This window comes from Lithobates pipiens, unplaced genomic scaffold (genome assembly GCF_037356315.1).
Source record: "Lithobates pipiens isolate NorthernLeopardFrog02 unplaced genomic scaffold, aLitPip1_a1.2 Scaffold_19, whole genome shotgun sequence".
Taxonomy (NCBI): domain Eukaryota; kingdom Metazoa; phylum Chordata; class Amphibia; order Anura; family Ranidae; genus Lithobates; species Lithobates pipiens.
In genome coordinates this window covers 149,492,207-149,516,205 of record NW_027507764.1, presented here as the reverse complement: position 1 = coordinate 149,516,205, position 23,999 = coordinate 149,492,207, and the positions used below count along the sequence as shown (strand labels likewise).

Here is a 23,999-nt window from a genome sequence, read left to right as displayed (position 1 = left end):
CCTTGGTGTGAGAATTTTGGGTATTGTATTTTATCTTACTCAAATATTGGTGAATGTTCAATGCATATATTGAGCCCACAGTTCTCAAACCTTATTGAATTGTTTTCTGGTGTCATTCAGGATACTGGCTATTTTTTTGTGGGTCATAATCCATTAAACCTTTTGCTTGGCTTGGGATAGGGAAATGGAGGTCCTTTCCATGATTTAGCCCCTAAAAGAATGAAGAAGACCAATCTTAAATAGAGTGAGGCCCATTCCTACAAAACATGATAAATTGTTTCTAGGAGGTTACATCCCCTGAAACAACAAGGAGTGGAAGTCGATATATTTTTGAGAGGTGAGAGGGAACCAAGTACCTCCTTGTTAGGGCTTTGAAATTTGCTTAAATTAGTGTAATATTTAAAATTCCCTTCTAAGATGCTTGACAGCTCCTGTGCCATGGAATCTGCTATTTATCAACATAAAGGTGCTTCTTCCAGTCTACTATATAGGCCACTTTGTGTGGAGAACTAGTAATAGCCCATAGAAGATGGATATGCCCTCTCTTTGAACCAAATCTTGCATACACCGTTTTTTGTATGGCATGGCAGCTCAGAACAATCAGTGCATAGAGAATGTATGTAATATGAAATTTTAAGGAACTAGAATGTTTCAGACAGAGGATTCTCCAATACATTTTTACAATGCTGCAATGTAAAAGGCAAAGGGAAAGGCTTTAGTGTCTAGTCCAGGGGTAAACATGAGATTTTTAAAAGATGTGCTATGAGATGGAATGCAGAGGTAAGGTTATTTTTATGTCACAGTTTATCCCACAGTGCCAGAGAATGTGGAAAGCGTCGGTAAAAGTACAGTAGGCCTCTCCTTTGGTTATTTCCATTTCAAGAAACCAATGGCAAAGAGCCAAATTGCCTGTCTTTCCATCATGACCCAGTCAGGATTTTCTCATCAAAATTTTAAGCATTTTTACCTTAATATTCTAAGGGGACCAACTCTTCTGGTGAGTTTATAGGCAGGATGGAACACACATGCTGCACTAATGAATATTGGATTTCTGTCATGATAGAAATTTTTAAATAGACTTTGTCCCGATGGTGGACACTGTTTGTGAGACTGCTCTTAAGAAAGACTGCAAATAACCGCTTGCCAACCAGTACGCAACGATTTACGTCGGCAGAATGGCACTGGTAGGTCGCGTGCACGCCGCCTCGGTCTCCGTGACTGTGACCGTGGGTCCGGTGGACTCGATGTCCACCGGGTGCCTGCGATCGTGCCATGGAGAGGAAGAATGGGGAGATGCTTTTGTAAACAAAGCATTTCCCCGTTCTGCCTATTGACAGGACAGTGATCACAACTCTCTGTCATCGAGAGCTGTGATCACTGTTCTGTGTGTTGAAGTCCAGTCCCCTCACAGTTAGAATCACTCCCTAGGACACACTTAACCCCTTCACTGCCCCCTAGTGGTTAACCCCTTCACTGCCAGCGTCATTTACAGAGTAATCAATGCATTTTTATAGTACTGATTGCTGTATAAATGACAGTGGTCCCCAAATAATGTCAAAAATGTCCAACGTGTCCGCCATCATGTTGCATTTGCAGATCACTGCCATTACTAATAAAAAAAAAAAAAAAAAGAATAATAAAAATGCTATAAATCTATCCCCTATTTTGTAGACGCTATAACTTTTGCACAAACCAATCAATGTATGCTTATTGCGATTTTTTTTTTTTTTACCAAAATTATGTAGAAGAATACATATCGGCCTAAACAGGAGAAAATATTTTTTATATATATTTTTGGGGGGTATTTATTATAGCAAATAAAAGTAAAAAATAATGCTTTTTTTTCAAAATTGTCGCTATTCTTTTGTTTCTAGCGCTAAAAATAAAAACCGCAAAGGCTATCAAATACCACAAAAAGAAAGCACTATTTGTGGGGAAAAAAAGGACTTAATTTTTGATTGGGTACAACGTTGCACGACCGCGCAATTGTAAGTTAAATTGACACAGTGCAAAAAGTGCTCTGGTCAGGAAGGGGGTAAATTCTTCTGGGGCTGAAGTGGTTAAATAGAGGCTTTCTTTGTATGTTGAGTCACTAGGGAGTCATATATTAATTAGCGTATTAGTTTAGCTTCAACTGGTATATGTTCAATTAAATAGGATTTATTTCATTTTATTTTGATCATTGGTAGAGCTGAGCTTTTTTTTGTTCATGTTACTTGACTACTTATGTTTGTGAAGATACTAAGAACTCTCAGAACTTCCCTATTGTTCCCTAAGTTATGGAAAAATAGAAGGAACATTTCTTTCATCATGGCACTTGCCAACATAGTAAAGTTTTGTCTTGCATTTATAAAATTACCAGTTATGTCAATGGTATCACCCATCAGTCAGTAATATTTTTTGTGATTTTTGTGGCCACATGATTCCATAAAACAACAATTATGCTAATGCAAACACCAATTGTGCATTTCTGTTATATTAAACTTCGAAGTTTGCATGCATACTCTACATGTACTTTAATAATGACTTTGTCTGTGGGCAATATTTTAGATGCATTGCCCCGCGCTGTCATGACTTGTCTTGCAGAGTTGTAAAGTCTTGGTTTTACAGACCCATATAATTTCCTGGTATAAATTATTATGGACAAGTTGTAGAAATTTGTAGCCACACAGATGGGTGAAGTATCGACGTCTGTGATACAGGAGAAATATTGCTTTTTCTAATGTCCAGATTACACTGTTTAAACAGTTTTGACATCTGTCTTTAAAATTTTTTGGAAGGGAAGACTTTGCAAAGAACCATTTTGCAAAGTGTTCTCCATTCCAGCCTTCCTTTTACCTGTATTATGAAAGCAGATGGTCTGCCTGTCTCTTGAATATTTATAACGATCGAAAACAATCTCTTGCTATTCACCCTTAGGCTTATGAGATGTCAGGACTGTTCTGGTTGGGAAAAAAAATCATCTTGGGTGTTTACAGAGAGAGGATTACATTAAGCTGAAATGACTATACATTTTCGAGTTTAATATTTGTCCATCAGCTGTTTAATCGTATTTAGATAATTGTGTAAATAAGTTGTTTCAGTCGTTGCCCTCTCTACTTTATAGAGCTTGAAATCTTTAAACACTAGTAAACCAGATTTGTAAATATGTTTTTTTCTCGCAGTGTTTATTTTGTTTGCAAAGCGGTATGAAAAAAAAAAAATGTTTTCCTTGTTTGGGTAAATCAGATGGAAAAAAAAAATTCTGCACCTCCCACTCTAGTTCTGGATAACTACAAATTATTTAATTCCATCTGGGGCATAGCCTGTACTGTTTTTTCTTATGTTGTTAATGGCATTGTAGATCTTCCCATGTAGAAATTCTTTATTTTTATAATTTTTGAAATGGGAGACTTTATAAATTGGTGTTGCGTATTCTTTGGCCGTGCAAATACTTTACAAATGGATGCTTAATGTAAATCTAAAAAAATAAAAAATAAAAAGTGCATGTAAATCCCACCCATTAATTTCTACAAATTTCTCCCCTTTGGTCTGCTAAATATATCATTGAAAGTGTTTTGTTATATCTATTCAATCCATGCAAAAAAAAACAAAAAAACCTGTTGATCCTGACAAATATCTACTGTAGTAAGCTGATAACTTCCTGTGCTGTCTGGCTGTGCTGCGCTCTTATCAGCATTGGTTGCAGCTGTCTCTGTTTACTACAAAACACCTCCTCCACTTTCTGTAGTCCTCTCCTACAGTAGTCCTGATATTGCTGCTTCTCCACAGATACAGTACAGTTAACGAGTGAACACTTAGGACAGAAAATGTGTTTCTGACAGGATCACCAGGTGAAGAAGAGAAGCCCAAACAAAATGAAAAGAAAGTTTCCAGTAGAAAATCATGCGGATATGTAAATCTTTGAGCAGCATATACATGTTTTTTTTGGGCATGCTCACACTTCGTTCAATTACATATTTATCCTGGTTGAAAAAAGACACAAGTTCATCCAGTTCAACCAATAATAATAACACTGTTGACCCAGAAGAAGGCAACAAAAAACCCAATAAGGCCCCTTTCACACTGGGATGATTTGCAGGTGCTACAGTGCTAAAAATAGTGGCTGCAAATCGCCCTGAAACAGCCGCTGCTGTCTCTCCAGTGTGAAAGCCTGAGGGCTTTCACACTGGATAGGTGCGCTTGCAGGAAGGTAAAAAAAAGTCCTGCAAGCCGCATCTATTAGCACTGTAGAAGCAGTGTATTTACCGCTCCTAAAGTGCCCCTCTCCATAGAAAACAATGGGATAGCACAGCAAACCCGCCTGCAAAGCGCCGCTGCATTGGCGTTTTGCGGGCAGGTTTAACCCTTTTTCAGCCACTAGCGGGGGTTAAAACTACCCGCTAGCGCTAAAACGATGGTAAAGAGCTGCTAAATATAGCGCCGCTTTACCGAAAGCACCAACAACGCCCCAGTGTGAAAGTAGCCTTAAGCATGATCCAATTTATTTCAGTGGAGAGAAAAAATCCCTTCTTGATCCCCCAGGAGGCAATCAGATATTCCCTGGATCTACTATTCCTGGTGTTATTACCAATGAATATTAATCAAGTTATATCTTTTACATTTAGCTCTTTTTTTTTTTACCACACTCATATTTACACATGGTGATCTTCTCAAGAGAGAATGAATTCAGTTCAGGTAATCTTTCCTCCTAGCTGAGTTCCTCCATGCCTCTTATCAGTTTAGTTGCCCCTATCTGCACTTTCTTCAGTTCTCTGATATCTCTTTTGTGAACTGGTGCCCAAAACCGAGCTGCATATTCCAGATGAGGTCTTACTAATCATTTGTACAGGGACAAAATGATGTCTCTGAAGTCTATACTTCTTCTATACAAGAAGATATTTTGCTAGCTTCAGAAAGCAGCTTGGTGTTGTATGCTGTTAGTAAGTCTGTGATCTACCAGAACACCCAGATCTTTCTTGACTATTGACTCCCCCAGCAGTTTTCTTCCAAGTGTATATAATGTATGCGTGTTTTTAGCCCCCAAGTGCATGAGTTTACATTTACCAACATTAAACCTCATTTGCCATATAGTTGCCCAATTAAATAGTGCATTGAGGTTGGCTTGTAAATAGTAGTTTTTGCTTGCGCATAATTGGATGATGGAAGTCAGCAAGGCTTTGCTTCATTCACTAAACTCTGGGGACATTTCCCTTCAAAGTGCATCTCCCCTTGCAAAGTGAACAGTCTATTTGTCTTTAGAATATCAACCCCAAGAAATCCTGGCACACATCATACCTAAGTGTGAGCTGGTGAGAGTGACAGTCTTTTTGGAAAGTCCATACATGTCATCAGTGGTAGAGGTAATCATTTCAGCTCAGGCATATATTTTCTATTAAGAGACTACTTACAAATATAAGTTTCTCCTGGCAGACTTTTTTTTTTTTTGGTAAATGTTATGGTAAAGTAAATTTTGTTTATTGTATGTTAACAGATCGCATATTCGAATTGTGCATATTAAATCGCATATGCAATGCAACTCGGCTTTCACACTGCTTAGAAATGTATGTCAACAGAATGAATATAGAATTCATGTTGCTTGTTTCAATTTTTATTTTATTTGAAAAAATAAATTTGCTTGTCTTCTCTTTTTTTGTTTTATCAGTCACACTGACATTTTTTGTTTTACTTGTGACACATCATGTGCTTTATTCCCCTTTTTTTCATTTGGTTTTCCTTTTCTTTTGTGTGCAGAGTATGATTTCTTCCATTGTGAACAGCACTTACTATGCAAATGTCTCAGCAGCAAAATGTCAAGAATTTGGAAGGTGGTATAAACATTTCAAGAAGACAAGAGATATGATGGGTAAGTACAAAAACAATTGCATAAAGTGATTGTTTTCAGTGACATTGGTTAAAGTCATAATTAGAATCCTTTAGTTTCACAATTAGGAACCAATATACATTTTGTAAATTGAGGTTAAGGAAGAAGATACATGTGATATGTATAGTCTTTTTTTTTTTTTTCCGGCTCTGGGCTACATAGTCTTCAGGCATTCAGTCATACCAAAAATGGGTAAATAAATGTAATTAGACCCCCTTTCACACTGGGCGTTTTGCAGGTGCTATAGTGTTAAAAATAGCACCTGCAAACTGCCCTAAAACAGCTGGTCCATTCACTCCCGTGTGAAAGCCCGAGGGTTGAGGGTTGTGAACTCACTGCTCCTCCACTGCTCCTTCCCATTGAAATCAATGGGGCAGCGGTGTCATACCGCCGGCAAAACGCAGATGCAGCGTTTTGCAGGTGAATTTAATGCCCTTTCAGCTGCTAGCAGAGGTTAGAACAGCCCCTGCTAGCAGCCAAATAGTGCCGCTAAAACGATGGTAAAGTGGCACTAAAAATAGGGTGTGAACAGTGTGAAAGGGTTCAGTTTAGTGTTAATAGGACAGATACCTTGGCCATGACAACACAATACAAGCCATAGTTTATAAAAAAAATAAAACTTTCTGTGTATAAAGCCTCAGTTAAAGTTTTTGGTTTCCACTTTACTTGTTATAAACATGGAATCTGAAATTAAACTGAATAAATATTTCCTCAAAACTGCGGTTCCCTGACTTTCAAGCTGCATTTCAGTTCCAGGCCGTGCATCTAAAGCCCCGTACACACTATCAGATTGTCTGCTGAGTTTTTCCTTCAGATTTACCAAAACCATATAATATGAGGTCAAACCTTAGGAGTTTCAATGTGTATGCAATCAGGCAGGCCCTTCTACTACATGGTTTTGGTAAATCTGAAGGAAAAACTCAGCAGACAATCTGATAGCGTGTATGGGGCTTTATTCATGCTGATGTTGAGAAGGTGCCTCAAAGCAATCAAATTAGTTTGCAGCTTATGAGTCTGACAAAGGAAGACTCCTCAGGAAGGTATTGTGCTTGGAAAAAAGAGCCCCTCTAAGCATTTTTTACAATATAAGGAAAGCCCACTCATAATTGTATATGTTTTGTGATAAACCAATACAATGTTGAAATGGTAATTTGTCAAAGTTAACAATGGAGTTACCATGATTTTACTATCACTGTAAGGACACTGATGATTCGTACACAAACCATTCAAACAGTGATACATTGCCAATGATTTAGAGCAGCATTTCTTTGTACATTATGGGCTAAGCTATGTTACAGTTGTGAGCTGTGATTGACTGTGCACTATTTCACCATTCCTGTTCAATTGGCTTAGCCTTAGACCATAGTTTCATTCCTTGATCAGTAGTATCAAGTAGTTTCAATCAGATTCTCAATTGGTTCTTCAGTAACAATACATTCACATGTTTTTGTGCATTGAGGCGTGTTGAATTAGGACAGTTCAATTATTTTACGCGCTTGTCGACCAGTGCACGACAATATATGTCAGCACAAGGATGCAGCTGCACAAATGGGTGTACCTGTAAGGGCGTACCCTTTAAGACGCGGCATGACCGTGCCCGCGGGTCCCGCAGACACAATGTCTGCCGATGCCCCACGATTATGTCACAGAGCGGCAGAACAGGGAGATGCCTATGTAAACAAGGCATTTCCCTGTTCTGCCTAGTGACATGACAGGGATCTACTGCTCCCTGTCATCGGTGGTAGTTCACCCCCCCCCCCCACAGTTAGAATCACTCCCTAGGACACACTTAACCCCTTGATCGCCCCATAGTGTTAAACCCCTTCCCTGCCAGTGTCATTTACACAGTAATCAGTGCATTTTTATAGCACTGATCTCTGTATAACGACAATGACAATGGTCCCAAAATTGTGTCAAAAGTGTCTGATGTGTCTGCCATAATGTCACAGTCACAAAAAAAATCACAGTTCGCTGCCATTACTAATAATAAAAAAATAATAATAAAAATACCACAAATCTATCCCCTATTTTGTAGATGCTATAACTCTTTTTTTTTTTACCAAAAATATGTAGAAGAATACACATCGGCCTAAACTGAGAAAGAAATGTGTTTTTTTTATATATTTTTGGGGGATATTTATTATAGAAAATAAAATATTGCTTTTTTTCAAAATTGTCGCTCTTTTTTTTGTTTATAGCACAAAAAATAAAAACCACAGAGGTGATAAAATACCACCAAAAGAAAGCTCTATTTGTGGGGAAAAAATAACATCAATTTCTTTGGGTACAACATCGCACGACTTTGCAATTGTCAGTTAAAACAATGCAGTGCCGAATTGCAAAAAGTGCTCAGGTCAGAAAGGGGGTAAATTCTTCCGGGGCTGAAGTGGTTGAGTTGGCTCCCAACATGCCTTCAAGCATGAAAATAAAAATGCACTACCATAATTTTTGACAATGCAACACTCTACAATGCACAGAATATTCACAAGGCTTACACCAGGTTTTTATACCGTGAAGCACAATTGTGAATCCAAAATGTTTGGGTTCAATCAGCATGGACTCCCCTTGAAATGCATTGTAATACAGGGATGAGCTGGCTGTGTACATGGTAGCATTGCAGTCTATTATGGTAGAACTTCTCTAAAATAAAAAAATATACAAAATTGACAGATATATATGGGTTATCACAAAGAACGTCATTCTGACTAATGTGCGGTGTAGCATTTTTTATTGGTATTTCTTTCTTGCTTTTCACTATTTGGCTCCATACAGGTGTGCGTGAGTAAAATGTTATTTATATTTTCAGTAGGACTGTTAAATGTACCTTCTGCTAGTGTAGTGTCATTGTTGGCTTGCATATTAAAACTACAGATAGTTCAAGCGACAGCTGCCCATAGTTACTATTAATTTTAATACCTACTAAAGTTTTATTGCCTAAGTTGTAGTAGCAAAAATGACTAAGGAAGGGTTGAAAGCTCTGTTAGGTTTTTAATGTGTGTGTCCTTGCTTGAGTGTTTTTTGAGTTGACATTGAAACAGGAATAGAAGGAAATCTGATCGGGACACTTGTTCTGGAGACTAAGAAGGAATTTTCCTTAATTTGAAGAAATTTCCCCTAATTTCGTAATGTGTCTACAGGACAGGAAGTGAGGGTAAATCCCCCTACTTGGACACAGATGGCAAAAAAGCCCTGACAGGCGTTAACCATTCCCCGCTTTGAGCATTGAACTGTATTTGTTATATCTTTATAGTTTTTAGTAAACATTTTGTTTCTCCTCTCTAAGATTAAGTCGTTCATAGGTGTGAATGTAGAACCATTTTCTTCATTATGCTGATGAATATCCAGTTTAAATGACATGTATAAAGTCCCATTACTTTGTATTTTTGAGAGAAATACTTTAAAAGCTGTAATATGTAGTTTGTAAATACATTTGTCAGCTTCTCTTTTTAATGGTTTATCCATATACTTAATAGATGTCTCTTGCTGTGGCATGTAAATTATAGTGTGCTTTGTTTAAGCATTCCTATTTTAACATTGCCTTCCCAATTGTTTTGGCACAGAAAAAAGTGCTGAGATTTTAGCAGTTTAAAACACTAGAGCAAAGAGACTATCCATATAGACAAATTACCTTTTTTAATTAAAACAATGCATTGTTTTCTGTTGCATTGTTTTAAACTGTCAACTTGGCCTGATCTGTGCTTTGTTGTAGAATATTGTCCCTAGTCTAGCCTACATCCACCGTTATTGCCTATCGTAGAAACAAGACATTAGAAAGTCCATTTAGTTAATATCGCAGATATTCTTTACTATATAGAGATCTGTCTGTTTTTGTTAAAATTAAATCTAAAATCCAGGCAAACAGCTAAATTCACAGTTAAAATACATATATGGGGAGTTATTTTATCTGCCAAAGTACTTGTATTTTTGCCAATTCTGTTATTATATTAACACAGCTCTGGCACACAGCACAGCCCTGTTTGGCAGGGCAAGAGACTTATTTTTTTCTGGTAGTTTACTATATATAGTGGCTCCTGTATAAAGTGGCCATATGTGTGTACAAATTTGGTTATGCACATATGTGTTTTTACATTCTGCATGCTACTCCCAAACCTGAGCAGTTGGGGAGGATTGGAAGACCTGGCAATCTACATTTTGGATTGTCGGAATGTCTGACCGTGTGTACAAGGGCTTAGGCATATCAGCTACAGGGCCCAGGGAGCTGACCCACAGAACAGAGGTTTGTATAAAACTGATATAAACTATACATATACACACATACATACTGTACATACATATATTCAGGAAATAATAAATACATATTTTGGGGTTGATTTATTAAAGGAACAGAGACTGTTTGCTTTGCAAAATTCACTTCATTCAACTAATTGCATATTAGCAAAAAAAACTGTTTTTCTAATTTCCCACACACATTATTGGATATTTAAAGTGAAACTGGGCTCATCTTATTTACTATCATTCACTTGGAGAACATTCATTTTGCTAAGTGATCAGCCTCTACTCTGAATCAACCCCACATGTGGTTTTTAGGACTCCTGCTGCCACAGGTATGTATGGATAAATACGGTAGTAACATGACTACACAATACCAAAATTGCTTCAAAGAAATGTATTTTTATTACACATTTGTTTAAATGAATTGGAATGTGTACTGCCTGGTGGTGAGCAGTACTGCTAACGAAACATTGGGGTTGATTTAATAAAGGCAAATAGGCTGTTAACTTTGCAAGGGGGTTATTCCCAGAGCTTAGTCAAACTCTGCTGACTTCCATCATCCAATCATGTGGAAGTTACTATAACTTTTATTTTCTTTGTACTTAATTGGGTATTCTTAGCAAAGTTCACAAAGCTCTGGTGAAATTCCATTGGAAAACGCAACTTCCCTTGGCCAAATTGCCCAAAACAGTCATTCATAATTTGTGTTGATTATCAGGCAACATCACACATGGTTACTACAGGAAGCACTTAGTTGCCTCAGTTTGAGTCACTTTGCCTACCTTCCATGCAGTATATTAAAATATATTGATATTTAAGTATAGTTGCAGAATTTAGAAATTCAAATTATAGCACAAAATGTTCACATGCAGTTTGTTGTACTTGTTAAATTTATTGTACATTACTTAAATTGGAGTTCCACTCAAAAGAGAAACTTCCACTTATTTGCTTCTCCCCCCCCCCCCCCCCCCCCTCCGGTGCCACATTTAGCACCTTTCTGGGGGAGGGGGGAACGAGTATTCTTTGATCTCCCTGATCAACCTTTGAGCTCCCGTGTGTACTTCTGCATATATATCTGTGATGTTGATTTTTCATGAGGGATTATGAGTACCTTTTGTTTTTAAAGCAGTGCTCCAGCAACCCCCCCCCCCCCCCCCACGGCAAAATTAAAAGTCAGTAGCTATACATACTGTAGCTGCTGACTTTTAATATTAGGACACTTACTTGTCCTGTAATCCAGTAATGTGGGCTTCTCCTCTCGGGTGCTGCCCCTGCCATAGCCTGTAAGGGAAACTGGCAGTAAAGCCTTGCTGCTTCACAGTTGATTCCCTACTGCGCATGCGTGAAGCATGCTGCACTTTCTGGATAGCCCAGCATCAGGGAAGGAGGAGGTGGGCTGATCTTCTGATGTACCTTGCTGCAGCGCAGTCCAACAAAAGTGGGGACAGGTACCTGTCAAAAACAGGTACCCACTCCCCCCCCCCCCCCCCCCGAAAAATGCCAAATGTGGCACCGGAGGAGACAGATAAGCGGAGATTCCACTTTTGGGTGGAATGCCACTTTATCAAGGCTTTTTTAAGCACAATCAGCTGCTATAGAGTTTGGTATATGTTTTTTTTATTGCTGCCTGTATATTTCTGATGCTCAGGTACCAAATAATTGGATATTTTTGGTTTCATCATTTATATGTATAGCAGATACAATAGATCTAGCCAATTGGCCTGGACACTGATCATGCAGTGATTTATTTCAGATTAGCTATCGTATGGCATGCTCACCTGCATTCACATTATAAGACTTCTCTAAGTTTTGTGCTTACGCATTTTGTGTGTGCCACCAATACAAACCAATACATAACTCTTGTGTAGAATACATATAACCAGTTATATACTTGTATGCTTTTGTGTGTGTGTGTATATAGAGAGAGTATTTGTTTTTAATTAATATGAATGAACTTTGCCTTCATAACTATAGCAGAATTAATCAGATGTGCTGCTCAATGCCAAAATCTATTTTGAAACCGGCACATCACTTATCTGAACTTTTCAAATACAAGGTCAGCACTGTATTAATTCATTGACCCCAAGGGCATTTAAAAAAAATATTTATCTCAATGTGTCAGATGGCAGTATGATTTCATTCTTTGCCAATTTAATATAGCAGAATGTATGATGTCTATGGTTATATGTCACTACCTTGACTTAGGTATTTGTTCTATTAGAATCCAGTAACCCTATTTTTTCACATCACATTTGTCAGTATTCTTCCTCATGGCAGGCCCATATTTCACAGATAAGGCATTTCCTATTGCAAACTGTGGGGATTCTTTACTAAAGCTGGAGAGCGCAAAATCTGGTGCAACTCTGGCTAGAAACCAATCAGCTTTCAGGTTGTATTGCCAAAGGCTAATTGAACAAGCTGAAATTAGAAGCTGATCGGCTACCATACACAGCTGCACCATATTCTAAGTGTACCAGCTTTAATAAATCTCCTCTTGTGTACAATAAAAACACTGCAGGTGATTGTATTCATTATTCGTGTTAAAATTTTGAGGAAAAAAAAGTATCCGTCTTGTCCCTGTTAGGGATATAAAGCTGTGGTTTATAGTGTAAAACTGCATGTTTATATGTAAAATGCACTTTGTCATAGCACTACAGTAGATCATCATTTGATCAGTACCATCCCAACACTTTTCCCATAAAGAGAGGATGCCCCAGGTAATCTGCTGGACCTAATCATTCCCAACAGATAAGGGCCCAATATACTGAGTACCTGTCCAAGGGCTTGCCACTCTTGTGCTTTTGTGAAGTAAATGTGCCATGAGAAGAAAACATAGGCAGCACTTGTGGACATTTTCTGAAAATGCTAGAAAGCTGGATGTCATGCTCACCTTTTGGCCTGAGCACTTCCTGAGTCACTCGTCCAGTATGCGGAGCCTTAGCTTCATTACTTGTTTTGGGTAAGTGACTCAAAGTATCAAAGCCAGATTCAGCCAGGCAGCAAGCATTTCCAGAAGGAATTGCCACCTTCATATTTCTCGTATGAAAGGTGTCCTTTAATTTCAGTGTTTTCTTTTTTTTTCTCATACGTATACAATTTCCAGCAAACCTAAAACTACTTACGGTACCTTCTCTATATAGGTTTGTCATGAACAAATATACTGAAGTAAACAGTGTGTTTGTTCAGTATGCAAGAAATGCAGAGTAAACTAAAAGAATTTGTAAAAAATATCTGCCAATAGACCACCTGCCTATAATTACAGACCTTAAAGGTACATTTGGATCTAAACAGAATATTAAGCCTGGAAATGCAAATAGGAAGCAAATATTTCCCTGGTACCTCAATTTTTATTCTGCTCATTCCTGTAGTACAATCTTCCCCAATTCCTTCTGTAATCTGGTGATCTGAGAGCACCATTTTAGAAGCAGGGGAAGAATTTCCAGACAGCCCCATTGCAGGCTTGTGGCGGTTTCAAGCCCAATTAACCACTGCACCAGCATAGGTGTGAACTAAACTTAAGTTATGATGTCATTGGTGATGCAGGAAGCAGGCATAGGAAGCTATAAGTTATGCTGTAGAAAATGCTTATCCAATGATTTTGTGAGGTGGGCCATTGATTCTGGATACAATGGAGTACAGAGCTGATTAAGGTAACTTGAGTAAAATACTGATACTGCACGGTAGTAAAGAAGCAGGGTGCAAGTAACTATTTAGCCTTGAAAGCCATTTTACACTGCATCCCTGTATCTTAAATACTAGGCAGGCTTCTGTACGTTACTACGGTACTCTGATTTGCTGATAGTCTAGACTTTTACTAATATTTCTATTTTGGCCTTTGTAGTTGACATGGAAGATGAGTTATCGCAACAAAATACAAATCATGTGAACTTTGGTCAGCAGCCTGTGCCCGGTACCCCCGAAAAGCCTTCTTCCCCAGTACAGCACTCTCTGAGCAGTCAGCCACCTGTCCGGACACCACTTCCTAACTTGCATCCAGGACTTGTATCTGCTCCCATCAGCCCTCAGTTAGTCAATCAGCAGCTGGTGATGGCTCAGTTACTGAACCAGCAATACGCAGTGAACAGACTTTTAGCCCAGCAGTCCTTAAACCAGCAGTACTTGAACCACCCTCCTCCAGTCAGTCGATCAATGAACAAGCCTTTGGAGCAACAAGTCTCACCCAACACAGAGGTGTCTTCCGATGTCTACCAGTGGGTACGCGACGAACTGAAGCGGGCAGGAATCTCGCAGGCAGTATTTGCACGTGTGGCTTTCAACCGAACTCAGGTAAATAAAGCTCTGTCTTTTTGCAGTGTTTATTTTATTGCACTTTTTTTTTTTTACAGAAATTTTTGTTGTTGTTCATGTGAAAATCGGTACTGTAGTGGAGGAGAAATAATACTTCAGTAAACTGCATGCATAAATAGATGCATTTTGGTGGTTGTGTGTGTTTGGACAATCTCGTTGTTGGTTTTTAGCACGCTTTTAGAAAAGTGATTTTGATGGTTGTAGATTGCAAAAGCAGCTGTTACTGCTAGAACATGTACAACACATTTTTTGTTTTCATTACTAAATGTAAAAATAGCTTGACAAGTTCTTATTCACGAACATTCCTTCATAAGGTAGATGTGCAGAAAGCTTGTCTGTAATTATTTGCTATGCTATAAAGTCAATATTTTATTTATTTCTCTTTTCATATTCCACCACTGTATAAGCTAGAGTGGGCCTTCTGTGTTTCTTTTAGAACATTGCTATGTACTTTGGGCTACACATGAAGTTTTTGTTGTATGTATGATTAGTGGGGTTGTATGTGTTTCTTTTGTTTTGTGTCTTATTTGAATCTAATGTGGTGAAATATCACGCCTTTGCATAGTTTGGGAACTTTTGTTTTACATCTTAGGATAAATTGGGGCAGAGAGGTGTGGTCTTTAACAAACAATTGCATACCCAATACTGGATATACATGACTGATGTATGCAATCTGGAGCAAAGAAAGCATCCTTACAGCAAACATACAGAATTTCGTTTTCCCCATTGCATATTAGAGAAGTGAAAATTGGTTATTATGAGCATATCTCTTTTACTTTGATCCAGGGCTGTATAAGCCATGGACCAGTGTTTTTTTTTCTGTTCTTTGCAGCCAAGTCTTTATACAATTAGTATCAGGATAATTTCCATACCATTCATTAACACAGCAAGCCCTAGGTAGTGAAATATACAATTCTGGAGCCAATGTCAAAAATCATCCAAATGACAGCTCTTTATTTTCACTTATCTTTCATACAATCTGAAAGCTGCAAAATTAAACTGGCCTGTATTAAGGCAAAAAGAAGAACTAACTATAAATGTATTTTGCTAGGTTATTTGCACCTGTGGTATAACAAGTTTTCTTCTGTAAACTAAAGAGAACCTCTTCTCCAAAATATAAAGATGAGGAGAGAGGGAGGTGTTCTTTACCCTTAACACACCTCCTGTCCTATGGCGACAACACTGCTTCTTCATAGCTACAGTATGGTTATTATTATTATTATTATTTTTATACAGAATTTATATAGCGCCAACAGTTTGCACAGCAAAATGAAGGCAGACAGTACAGTTGCATTACAATTAGGTACAAGAGGAATCACAGGGCCCTGCTCGTTAGAGTTTACAATCTTAGTTAGTGAGGGTTGTCATGTTGGGACATAAAGGATGGCACTGGCAGGATCACCAGGTACAAATAAAGTAAAAAATCTGAAAAAGCAACTGCATCAACCATACTTAAGGACTGGTACTGCAGTATATTGATGTTCTTTTCTTGGGTCTAGATATACTTTATCAAACTGCCAAACTCCTTATCTTTTATGGAAAAAATGCATACAATAAACTGAAATTGCTTTAAAGTCAGCATGTCATGTGGTCACGCAGAATGTAGTAACCATACATCTGCATAGCAGGCACTCTATCTTGTGCCATTTTGATGTTTCTTCTTGCCACTTGAATCCACTATTGATGGGCGATGAAAAACCTAAACTTCTGGATATGAGATTATGGTTCTGTGTAAATTATAACATAGCAAAATCCATTTGCATTACTGTTTTCAGAGATATGTTTTAACTTTCTGCAGCCAAAATATGTACTCACTTAATTCAGGGATATAAATGATAATTCTTTTTTTTTTTAAATGGAAAATTATGCATTATTTTAAAAGAAATAGTTTAACATTTAGGTTGAACTTCCATTAAAGCACAGACCTATTTACATTAAAAAAGCTTGTAAATTCATTTTCAAACATATTTTAAGTACTTGGCCTCTCCATGAAGAGACACAGCATGACTTAGTGCTTGTTTACAGGATTAGGCCTGATTCACATCTATGCATCTTTAGTGCTTTTTGCATTTTGTAGATGTGCACTACAGTCCATTTAATGGAACATGTTCTGTAGCACAAATATGCAAAAAGAACAAAAAATGCATAGGTGTGACTCAAGCCTTAGTGTTTTCCTGTGTTTGATGTACATTTGACACACAGGTCAAGCACAGGTCAACAAACTCCCACTGACTTTGTTTAAGTAGTGAAATTGACAGTTTAGAGGTTGTGTTTGACCTGCTTTGCACAGGGTTTCTCAGCAAGTCCTACTGAGAAATACAGGCATACCCCACTTTTAAGTACACAATGGGGTTTATTTACTAAAGTTGGAAAGTGCAAAATCAAGCTCACTTCTGCATAGAAACCAATGAGCTTCTAACCTCGGCTTGTTCAATTAAGCTTTGGTAATAAAACCTGGAAGATCATTGGTTTCTATGCAGAAATTAGCCTGATTTTGCACTTTCCAGCTTTGGCAAATAAACTCCATTGTGTACTTAAAACTGGATTATGCCTGTACTTGGTTTAAGTAAGGCAGGTCAACATAGTCTTTCGTTTTCACATGCTGCATTTTGCATTCCAGTGCATGCATTTGAGTAGTGCTATGTTTGATTAGAAAGGGCTGCTTTTGACATCAACCCTTGTTCACTAGAGCTCTTAGAGATCTGGATGAAGATCTGGTCATGCCAGCCAATATGCTTCTTGCTTGTGCCCTTTGATTGTAGAAAAAAGAAAATGATTGATTGCTTATTGTAGCACTAAAAGAGTTCCATGTAAGGGGCTCAGTTTGAACATTAAGTGATGGACAAATATTTGAGTATGGAGCAATCTAAAAGACCATATATGATGCACCGGTGACAGTAGAAGCAGTTAGGCAGTGGCCATCTATAAGGTCAGAAGAGATGATTGCTTCGGCATTTAATAGCTGATCAGTGCAGATTATTACAAATCAGGTAGTGGTTGCCATCTGGAATAGTTTATATTCCATGCCTTTAGGCCTATGACTACTAATCAATATCTATCATCACCAGATTTTGGAAACTTTTAATTTATAAGTGGAGTTCCATAAGGATCAGTCGAAATTGTATCTCATGTATGGATTTTTTTCTTATTTGTGCAGTTTGAGCGCATGAAGAGGAAAAAATGTGGTTTCCTATTGTAGTTTTGAGTTATTACAAATCAGATAGTGGTTGGCATTTAATGATAGTCTGAGTTTCAAAACTCATAATTTTTAAAAGAACTCCAATAAATGTCAGTAATATAGAAACTGTATTTCATGCATGCTCTGTTTTCCATGTGAAATATGTTACCTCTCCTATTTATTTTCCAGCTGTTGTAATGGTATTGAAATATAGGTCTAGATTGCCCAACAGACTGTGCTCCTTAAGGAGGAGTTCCAGCGTGGGGGAAAAAAAGTCAGCAGCTAAAAATACTGTACCTGCTGACTTTTCATATAAGGACACTTACCTGTCCAGGGAGACAGATGCCAGCATGTCATGCCAAGCCGTTTATCGGCTCCTGGTGCAGGCCCTGGCATTTTCACTGCAGATTCACAGCCTGTTTCCTACTGCGCGTGCACAAGTCGCACTGCGCTTTCTGAATGGTTCCGTTGTCTTTTGGGACTTATGTGTCCTCCACAAGGCAGCAGGGGGAAGCATGGAAGTGGGAGTGAGTACCTGGTTTTGACAGGTATCCATTCCCTCTTCCCCCTGAAAGGTGCCAAATGTGGCAGTGGAGGGGGGCGGGGGAAGCAAAGTGGTGCTTCGCCTTTTTGGTGGAGCTCCACTTTAATGTTTCATGTACACTTGACCATGATTTACTGTCTGTCAGTGCAAAATGCGGCAAAACTGTGGCAAAAAAACGTGCCACAATTTTGCTGTGATTTTCCCTGCGGGTTTTCCACATTTTGGATTTTCCCACAGCAGGCGGTCTAAACATTCCTATCTTGAATGTGATTCTTCCCTGTTCAGGAGAGGGAGGTTAAGGGAGGTTGAACCTTGCCTAACCGCAGCAGCTCCTAAACTCTGCTAAAAGCCTATGTGTACTTTGAGTTGAGTTTAGGAGCTTTGGCAAAAAACACCAAAAGCTGCTAGTGTACATGAAGCCTAATACTGTACTTTTTCTGAGTACTTTTGTCTAATAAAACTGCAATTTCTTGCATTTTCATACTCTGGTTTTTCTTCAGATCAAATAAATCTTTTGCCTTTTACTAAAGATTTCTGTAGAGAGGAACAACTATGAGTTAAAAAAAATAAATAAAATGCAATTTCTTTCATTGCTTACAGCTGGTAAAACAATGATGCGTGTAAAAAGCATCAAGACAATTGAATTGATGGACTGCAAGAGTGGTTAACATTGGTTCAGTGGTTTGAATGGGTGCTTTGAAAGTTAGGCTGGCCATAGATGATACGATTTTCTTTCCTTCCACCACAGGTGGAAGGAAGGAAAATCACTCAATTCTCCTATCAACACAGGTAGTGTTGATGGGGGAATGGCTCCTGCTTTACTATTGTATTCTGCCAGCGGAGGGAGTGGGAAGCATTCACAGCTGGAAGAATACAATGGTTGCTGCTAGTGCCTATAGCCACTGACAGTAACCTTATGTGGAAAAATCTGATATCTTGGTTGCACCCAAGTTGATCGCTCAATCAACTTGGTACAGTCTGTTTGCCCATACATGGTTTGAATCTTGGCTGTTCCCTGCTGAATCGGCTGAGATTTGAACCGTCTATAGCTGGCTTTAACTGCTGAGCCCACAGGAGATCACTGCCTTGCACTTTGAGAAAATATAAACCTGATAATGACTTTCTCTGCTTGTCTTTAATAATAATCAGTGAATTTGTAATGCCATCCTTTGGATTTTACAGCTAAAAAAATCAGTTTTTCTTACACAATCACTTTAGGTGCCTTTGTTCCTTGATTCCTCATGGTGTAAAATTATAAAATTTTTGTTATTTTTATATTATATATATTTTTTTAATTATTATTTTTTTTTTCTGTTGGCTGACCTCAGCCAATAAGAAAAAAAATAGTTCCAGCCCATGGCTAAGGTAGGAATGGTTGCTTTGATTCAAGAAACTGTGAATGGAGTCCGACATTTTGCAACTATGGTTGTTAGAGAGCTGTGGCATAAAGGAGAGATTTTAAAAATAATGGCATGATTTCATTGATTAGTCAGATGGTAGGTTGTGGGAAATGACTCTGCAGTCAGAGAAATTGCAGTCTATTTGCCAGTATGTAGCATGCTTTCTGGCCCCCAACAAAAAAGCATTTAGGGATAAAAGTTCTTATAGGCATGTTGTGACTAAAGACTTTGAATAAGGTAGGTAATGGTTAATGCCATTTTGGAGACACAAAAAAATGTGAGAGGGAATTTCCCCACGGTGAGGGGGAATTGCTTGAACAGATGTAGAAAAAAGCATCCAAAAGGTGCTGGGACTTTGATGTAAGTTTATATAGAGTAATGAGAAGGCAGAAAGCATTTGAAGAGCTCACTGGCTCAGGTTAGTCTGCTCACAACAGACAAGGCTACCCTCCAGTGGGTACCCCAGCAGGTTGCTAGAAAAAACATGCATAAAAGGAAGGAACTCCAGATCAAAAGATAAAAAAGTCTAAGTTTATTTATTAGTATTGTACTAAAAAACAACCCACACATTTTGGGGTCAAGGAAACCCCCCCTTCATCAGGCCTTCAGTTAAAATTACAACCTTCAATGGACTCAAAATGGGGCTTTCCTTTGTGAATATGTGCAAGGAAGCTAATTGCTGGATCAGCGGAATTACTGGCCAGCAGTTTCTAAACAAGCAATCAAGAGCAATCTCTTGGTCTGGCACACCTTAATTTTATGCACATCTTTTACCGGAACAGATGACGCTATTGGAAAATTTTGCTCTGTTCTTATTATGATGACCACTAAAATTTTTCGATTTCCAATTACTTCTGTCCTGGGGTGACACCATGACTGAAGTGAGGGGAAGCTCTCCAATAGAAAACACCTTAGTGGGTATGAACCTTTCTCTGTTTTTTTTTGTTGTTGCTGCCTTTCCCTTCCTGTGCCCTTTAAGACAGGAAGCTACAGGAACATTTCCCAATGGGTATAAAGAAAGTGCTGAAGGGTTACAGAGTCTAGATTTTTAGATCAGATTATAAAGATCCCCTGTTGAAGTCACATGACTGTGATGTAACGTGTAGGGCCTGAGTACCGGAAGTGACATGATTGTGGAACGAGCTTTTTAATGTGAGTGCATTGTATGATGTTATGGTTTTAATAAATTCATTCTAACTTATTACACTGTGAGTGTGCTCTTCTTCCTTTTTATATATACCCCTTGGAGAGTGAACTCCCTGGGATAAAACAGGGACACAACATATGTGAGAGCAGATCACCTGAAACAACTATAGAGGAACCCAAGAGGTGACTACACACCAATACACTGTCCAAGGAACCATAGGCTATGCTTATTAATTCGTATCTGAGATGAAAGGCTAGAGAGGGTGTAGGGATATTGTGCAAAAAAGGACTTTTTATATAAGGACTTGTATCGATGGACATGCACATATTATTGTTTGGATTTGTGTGTTAGGTGTCCAGCCTTGAGATACAAGTTATTATTTATGCACTAGGATCACTTTTATTACACATTTTGGATCATTATTTATATTGCATGTTTATACACCCATTTTCTATTTCTGCTGATTTAACACAGTGTGAAGAGTGTGGCAATTGCTGGATGACTAGGAACATCACAGAGTGATTGTTTTTAGTCTTGAGGTTATACCCAGTAACGTTCAATTGGTTTATGCACTGAAGTCACTTTATATTTATTTTGATGGTTATATATTAGGAGCGATTAACTAGGTTTACCTACCACAGTTCTCGTCACATATTGGTTAGATTGAGTTAAGTGTCAGCACCTCACTACTCTCTAACAATTTATTTATGAATAGTCATGGATAAGCTATTTAAGTGAAGGCGGCAGGCTTGCTATACAGAGTGGTAGCACAAGAGTAACACATAACAAAGATTATAAAGCCTAACCCTTTATCACCAAAAAATTATTTACTTAATGGTAGTGGTCTTAAGATATGTGTATATTTGTTCATTAACCAGTTATCCTTGTGATCTTAGACAAACCTCACCAAAAGATTGGCCTTTAGAATTGTTTCGGCTACTTTACATCAGCTGACTGATATTTTCCTTTTTTGGTTTTGCTTCTTGATATGACCAAAGGGTCATACACAGTACATATGCACATATGTGCATATTTTTGATAAGGTCTCTTCTATGTAGGAAGTGAGCTTTTTAAAAGTTGCTATTTAAAGTTGACTTAAAGTCTGGTTGGATTCATGTTGCTGCCTCTTGAACATGGCAAATATGGTCAAATACATGTTTTTACAATGCTTTAATCATTGTGGGGCAATCAGCTTTACAAGATGCATAGCATCCATATAGCTCAGGTGGCTTTTTGCTTTGTCAGTAAAAGCACATGTAGTTCTTAAGAGTAGATTTTTTTTCAAATTTTCATGTCAAGACATCAATTTTACAGTATACAGTCTTCCGCTTTGGATATTCGATTATGGCTTATTTATTTTTGCATTTTCATGTTTTATTTTTTTCACTTAAATAAAAATCTTAGCTTTGAGACAGTCTCCTTTTGTTTGAAATCATTGTGACGGTTAACTTGTCCTAGTGAACATTTTAGAAACTTTCCAAAGTGTTTCTCCTTTGTGCAATAATTTACCACATTAATCAGTAATAAGCTTGTAAATAACATGATGTGGAATTATCTTGCTTTTTACACTGTTACTTTAATCATTAACGCTGCTAATACACGTTAAATACCACTAATAGTTCAAATGTGGCTTCTAATTACTGCATCACAGTCTTCTAGCAATCATTTTGTTAAATGAAGCAGCCCCACAACCAATGTGGCAAAATTCTGCTGAAAAGCATTTTATTTAAGGATTATTTTCTAGCACAAAGTATGAATTCATTCTAGTTTTGGAAAGAACAAAAATAGAATTTTTTTTTTGGAATTGTACAGAAACCAAAAGTCACTGGAATAGTCATGAAAGAACTCTTTATTAAAGAACATGCACTGCTGTTAAATGATTTCATTAATGTTTTTCAACATTGCCCTGATATATATATATATATATATATATATATATATATATATATATATATATATATATATACACACACACACACCTGAAGGACTCGTTTAGTTTGAAGCATGTGTTAGCTGGATAATGTTGCCCATACACTATATGAAAAATTGGCCGTAATGCGGTCATTTAGACAGTTCATTCATTTTTCTGGCAGCTAATGGGCACAAATTTGATAATCGTTGGGACATTTTTGAGCCGAAAAAACGAAGGACAGGTTAGGAACTTTTCTGATGAATTAATGATAAATTGAAAGGTTAATGTGTTTCCCGTCCAAACTGTTTGCACTAGCTATATGTAAAAAAAAAAAAAAAAATGTATTCATTTATGTCCACTGAACGATTTATCTGTCATTACATGATGGCACTATAGTTTGCTCTCGTGGCCGAATGTTCGTTTTTCAAAAATGTGTTCAGCCAATTTTTCGTATAGTGTTTGGCCAGCATAAGTGAGGTATGGTAAAGTGAAAATGATGTGTGATGACTCATTAATAAAAATTGAGATTTGAAGCGGGATTGAGGGGGCCTATTCACAATTACCAGATGTTTGGGGGTGAGGAAGAACTAGAATGAATGACAGAAGCCTGGAGAAGAATAACAATCTTTGAAGTGCTTGGCTGAAGTACATCCAAAGATAGACCACCTAGGAGAGGATTCATTACCAGAAAAATGTCATACAGGAGTTCTTAAATGCATTAATAACAACTATAGGTATTCCAGCTAAGCAATTTCATGCCAGGTCAATATGGCCAGCACTACAAAACAGTTTTAGGGTAGATACAGAATATGGTGTAAGATAGGACTGTAACCTGGCATTTATTTCCAAAACCATTTGAGATTTTACGTTTTTATTTTTGGAAATAATTTTAAGAGTATTCTGACATGTTGACCAATGTTTTATGTCTGTGTACAGTGCACATGTTTATAATATGTACATGCTGCAGTTGGATATAAAACAAGCTTTTTGAAAAATGCTTAGTGTTAATAAAATTAGATAATAGATCCAATTTTGTGTTGTGTACTACATTCCATGTTAGAGAAAAATTGGTGACTGCTTTGTAGAGTAGTGTGTGGCACACGCACAGGATTTACAGTAAGCAGGCAATGGCCAAATGTGCAGAATTGTGAAATATGACGACTTAATTTTAAATAAATAATGTGTAGAAAGATATTACAGAATGAAACATATCTTTAATATGTCTCTGTTTTTCTGGAACACTTTTCTATATGCCATTGATAAATGCCAACATCTTTAAGTGAATTTTGCTTATAATCTGGATCTAACATATTAGAGATTGTTACAAATTTGTAACAATACTTCTGAAATTAGAACTGCATCACACCCAGATTTTCTTTTAGAATTTACTGGAATTGTAGTGTAAAGCTATATC

General features: G+C 37.6%; 1 protein-coding gene and 1 non-coding gene across 12 annotated transcripts in view; both read left to right on the top strand.

Moving 5' to 3' along the window:
- The window catches only part of SATB1 (SATB homeobox 1), a 260,292-nt gene that overhangs the window by 133,683 nt on the left and 102,610 nt on the right, over window positions 1–23,999 (top strand). For all 11 annotated transcript variants that reach the window (XM_077491391.1, XM_077491392.1, XM_077491388.1 and 8 more), the window contains 2 exons: window positions 5,734–5,845; window positions 13,938–14,383. In XM_077491391.1, the coding sequence (XP_077347517.1) occupies window positions 5,734–5,845; window positions 13,938–14,383 (558 nt within the window). The remainder of the gene's footprint in view (window positions 1–5,733; window positions 5,846–13,937; window positions 14,384–23,999) is intronic.
- On the top strand, window positions 18,607–18,722 carry LOC143999813 (U5 spliceosomal RNA). The gene has a single exon (XR_013278140.1). It is a non-coding gene; the product is annotated as a U5 spliceosomal RNA (small nuclear RNA).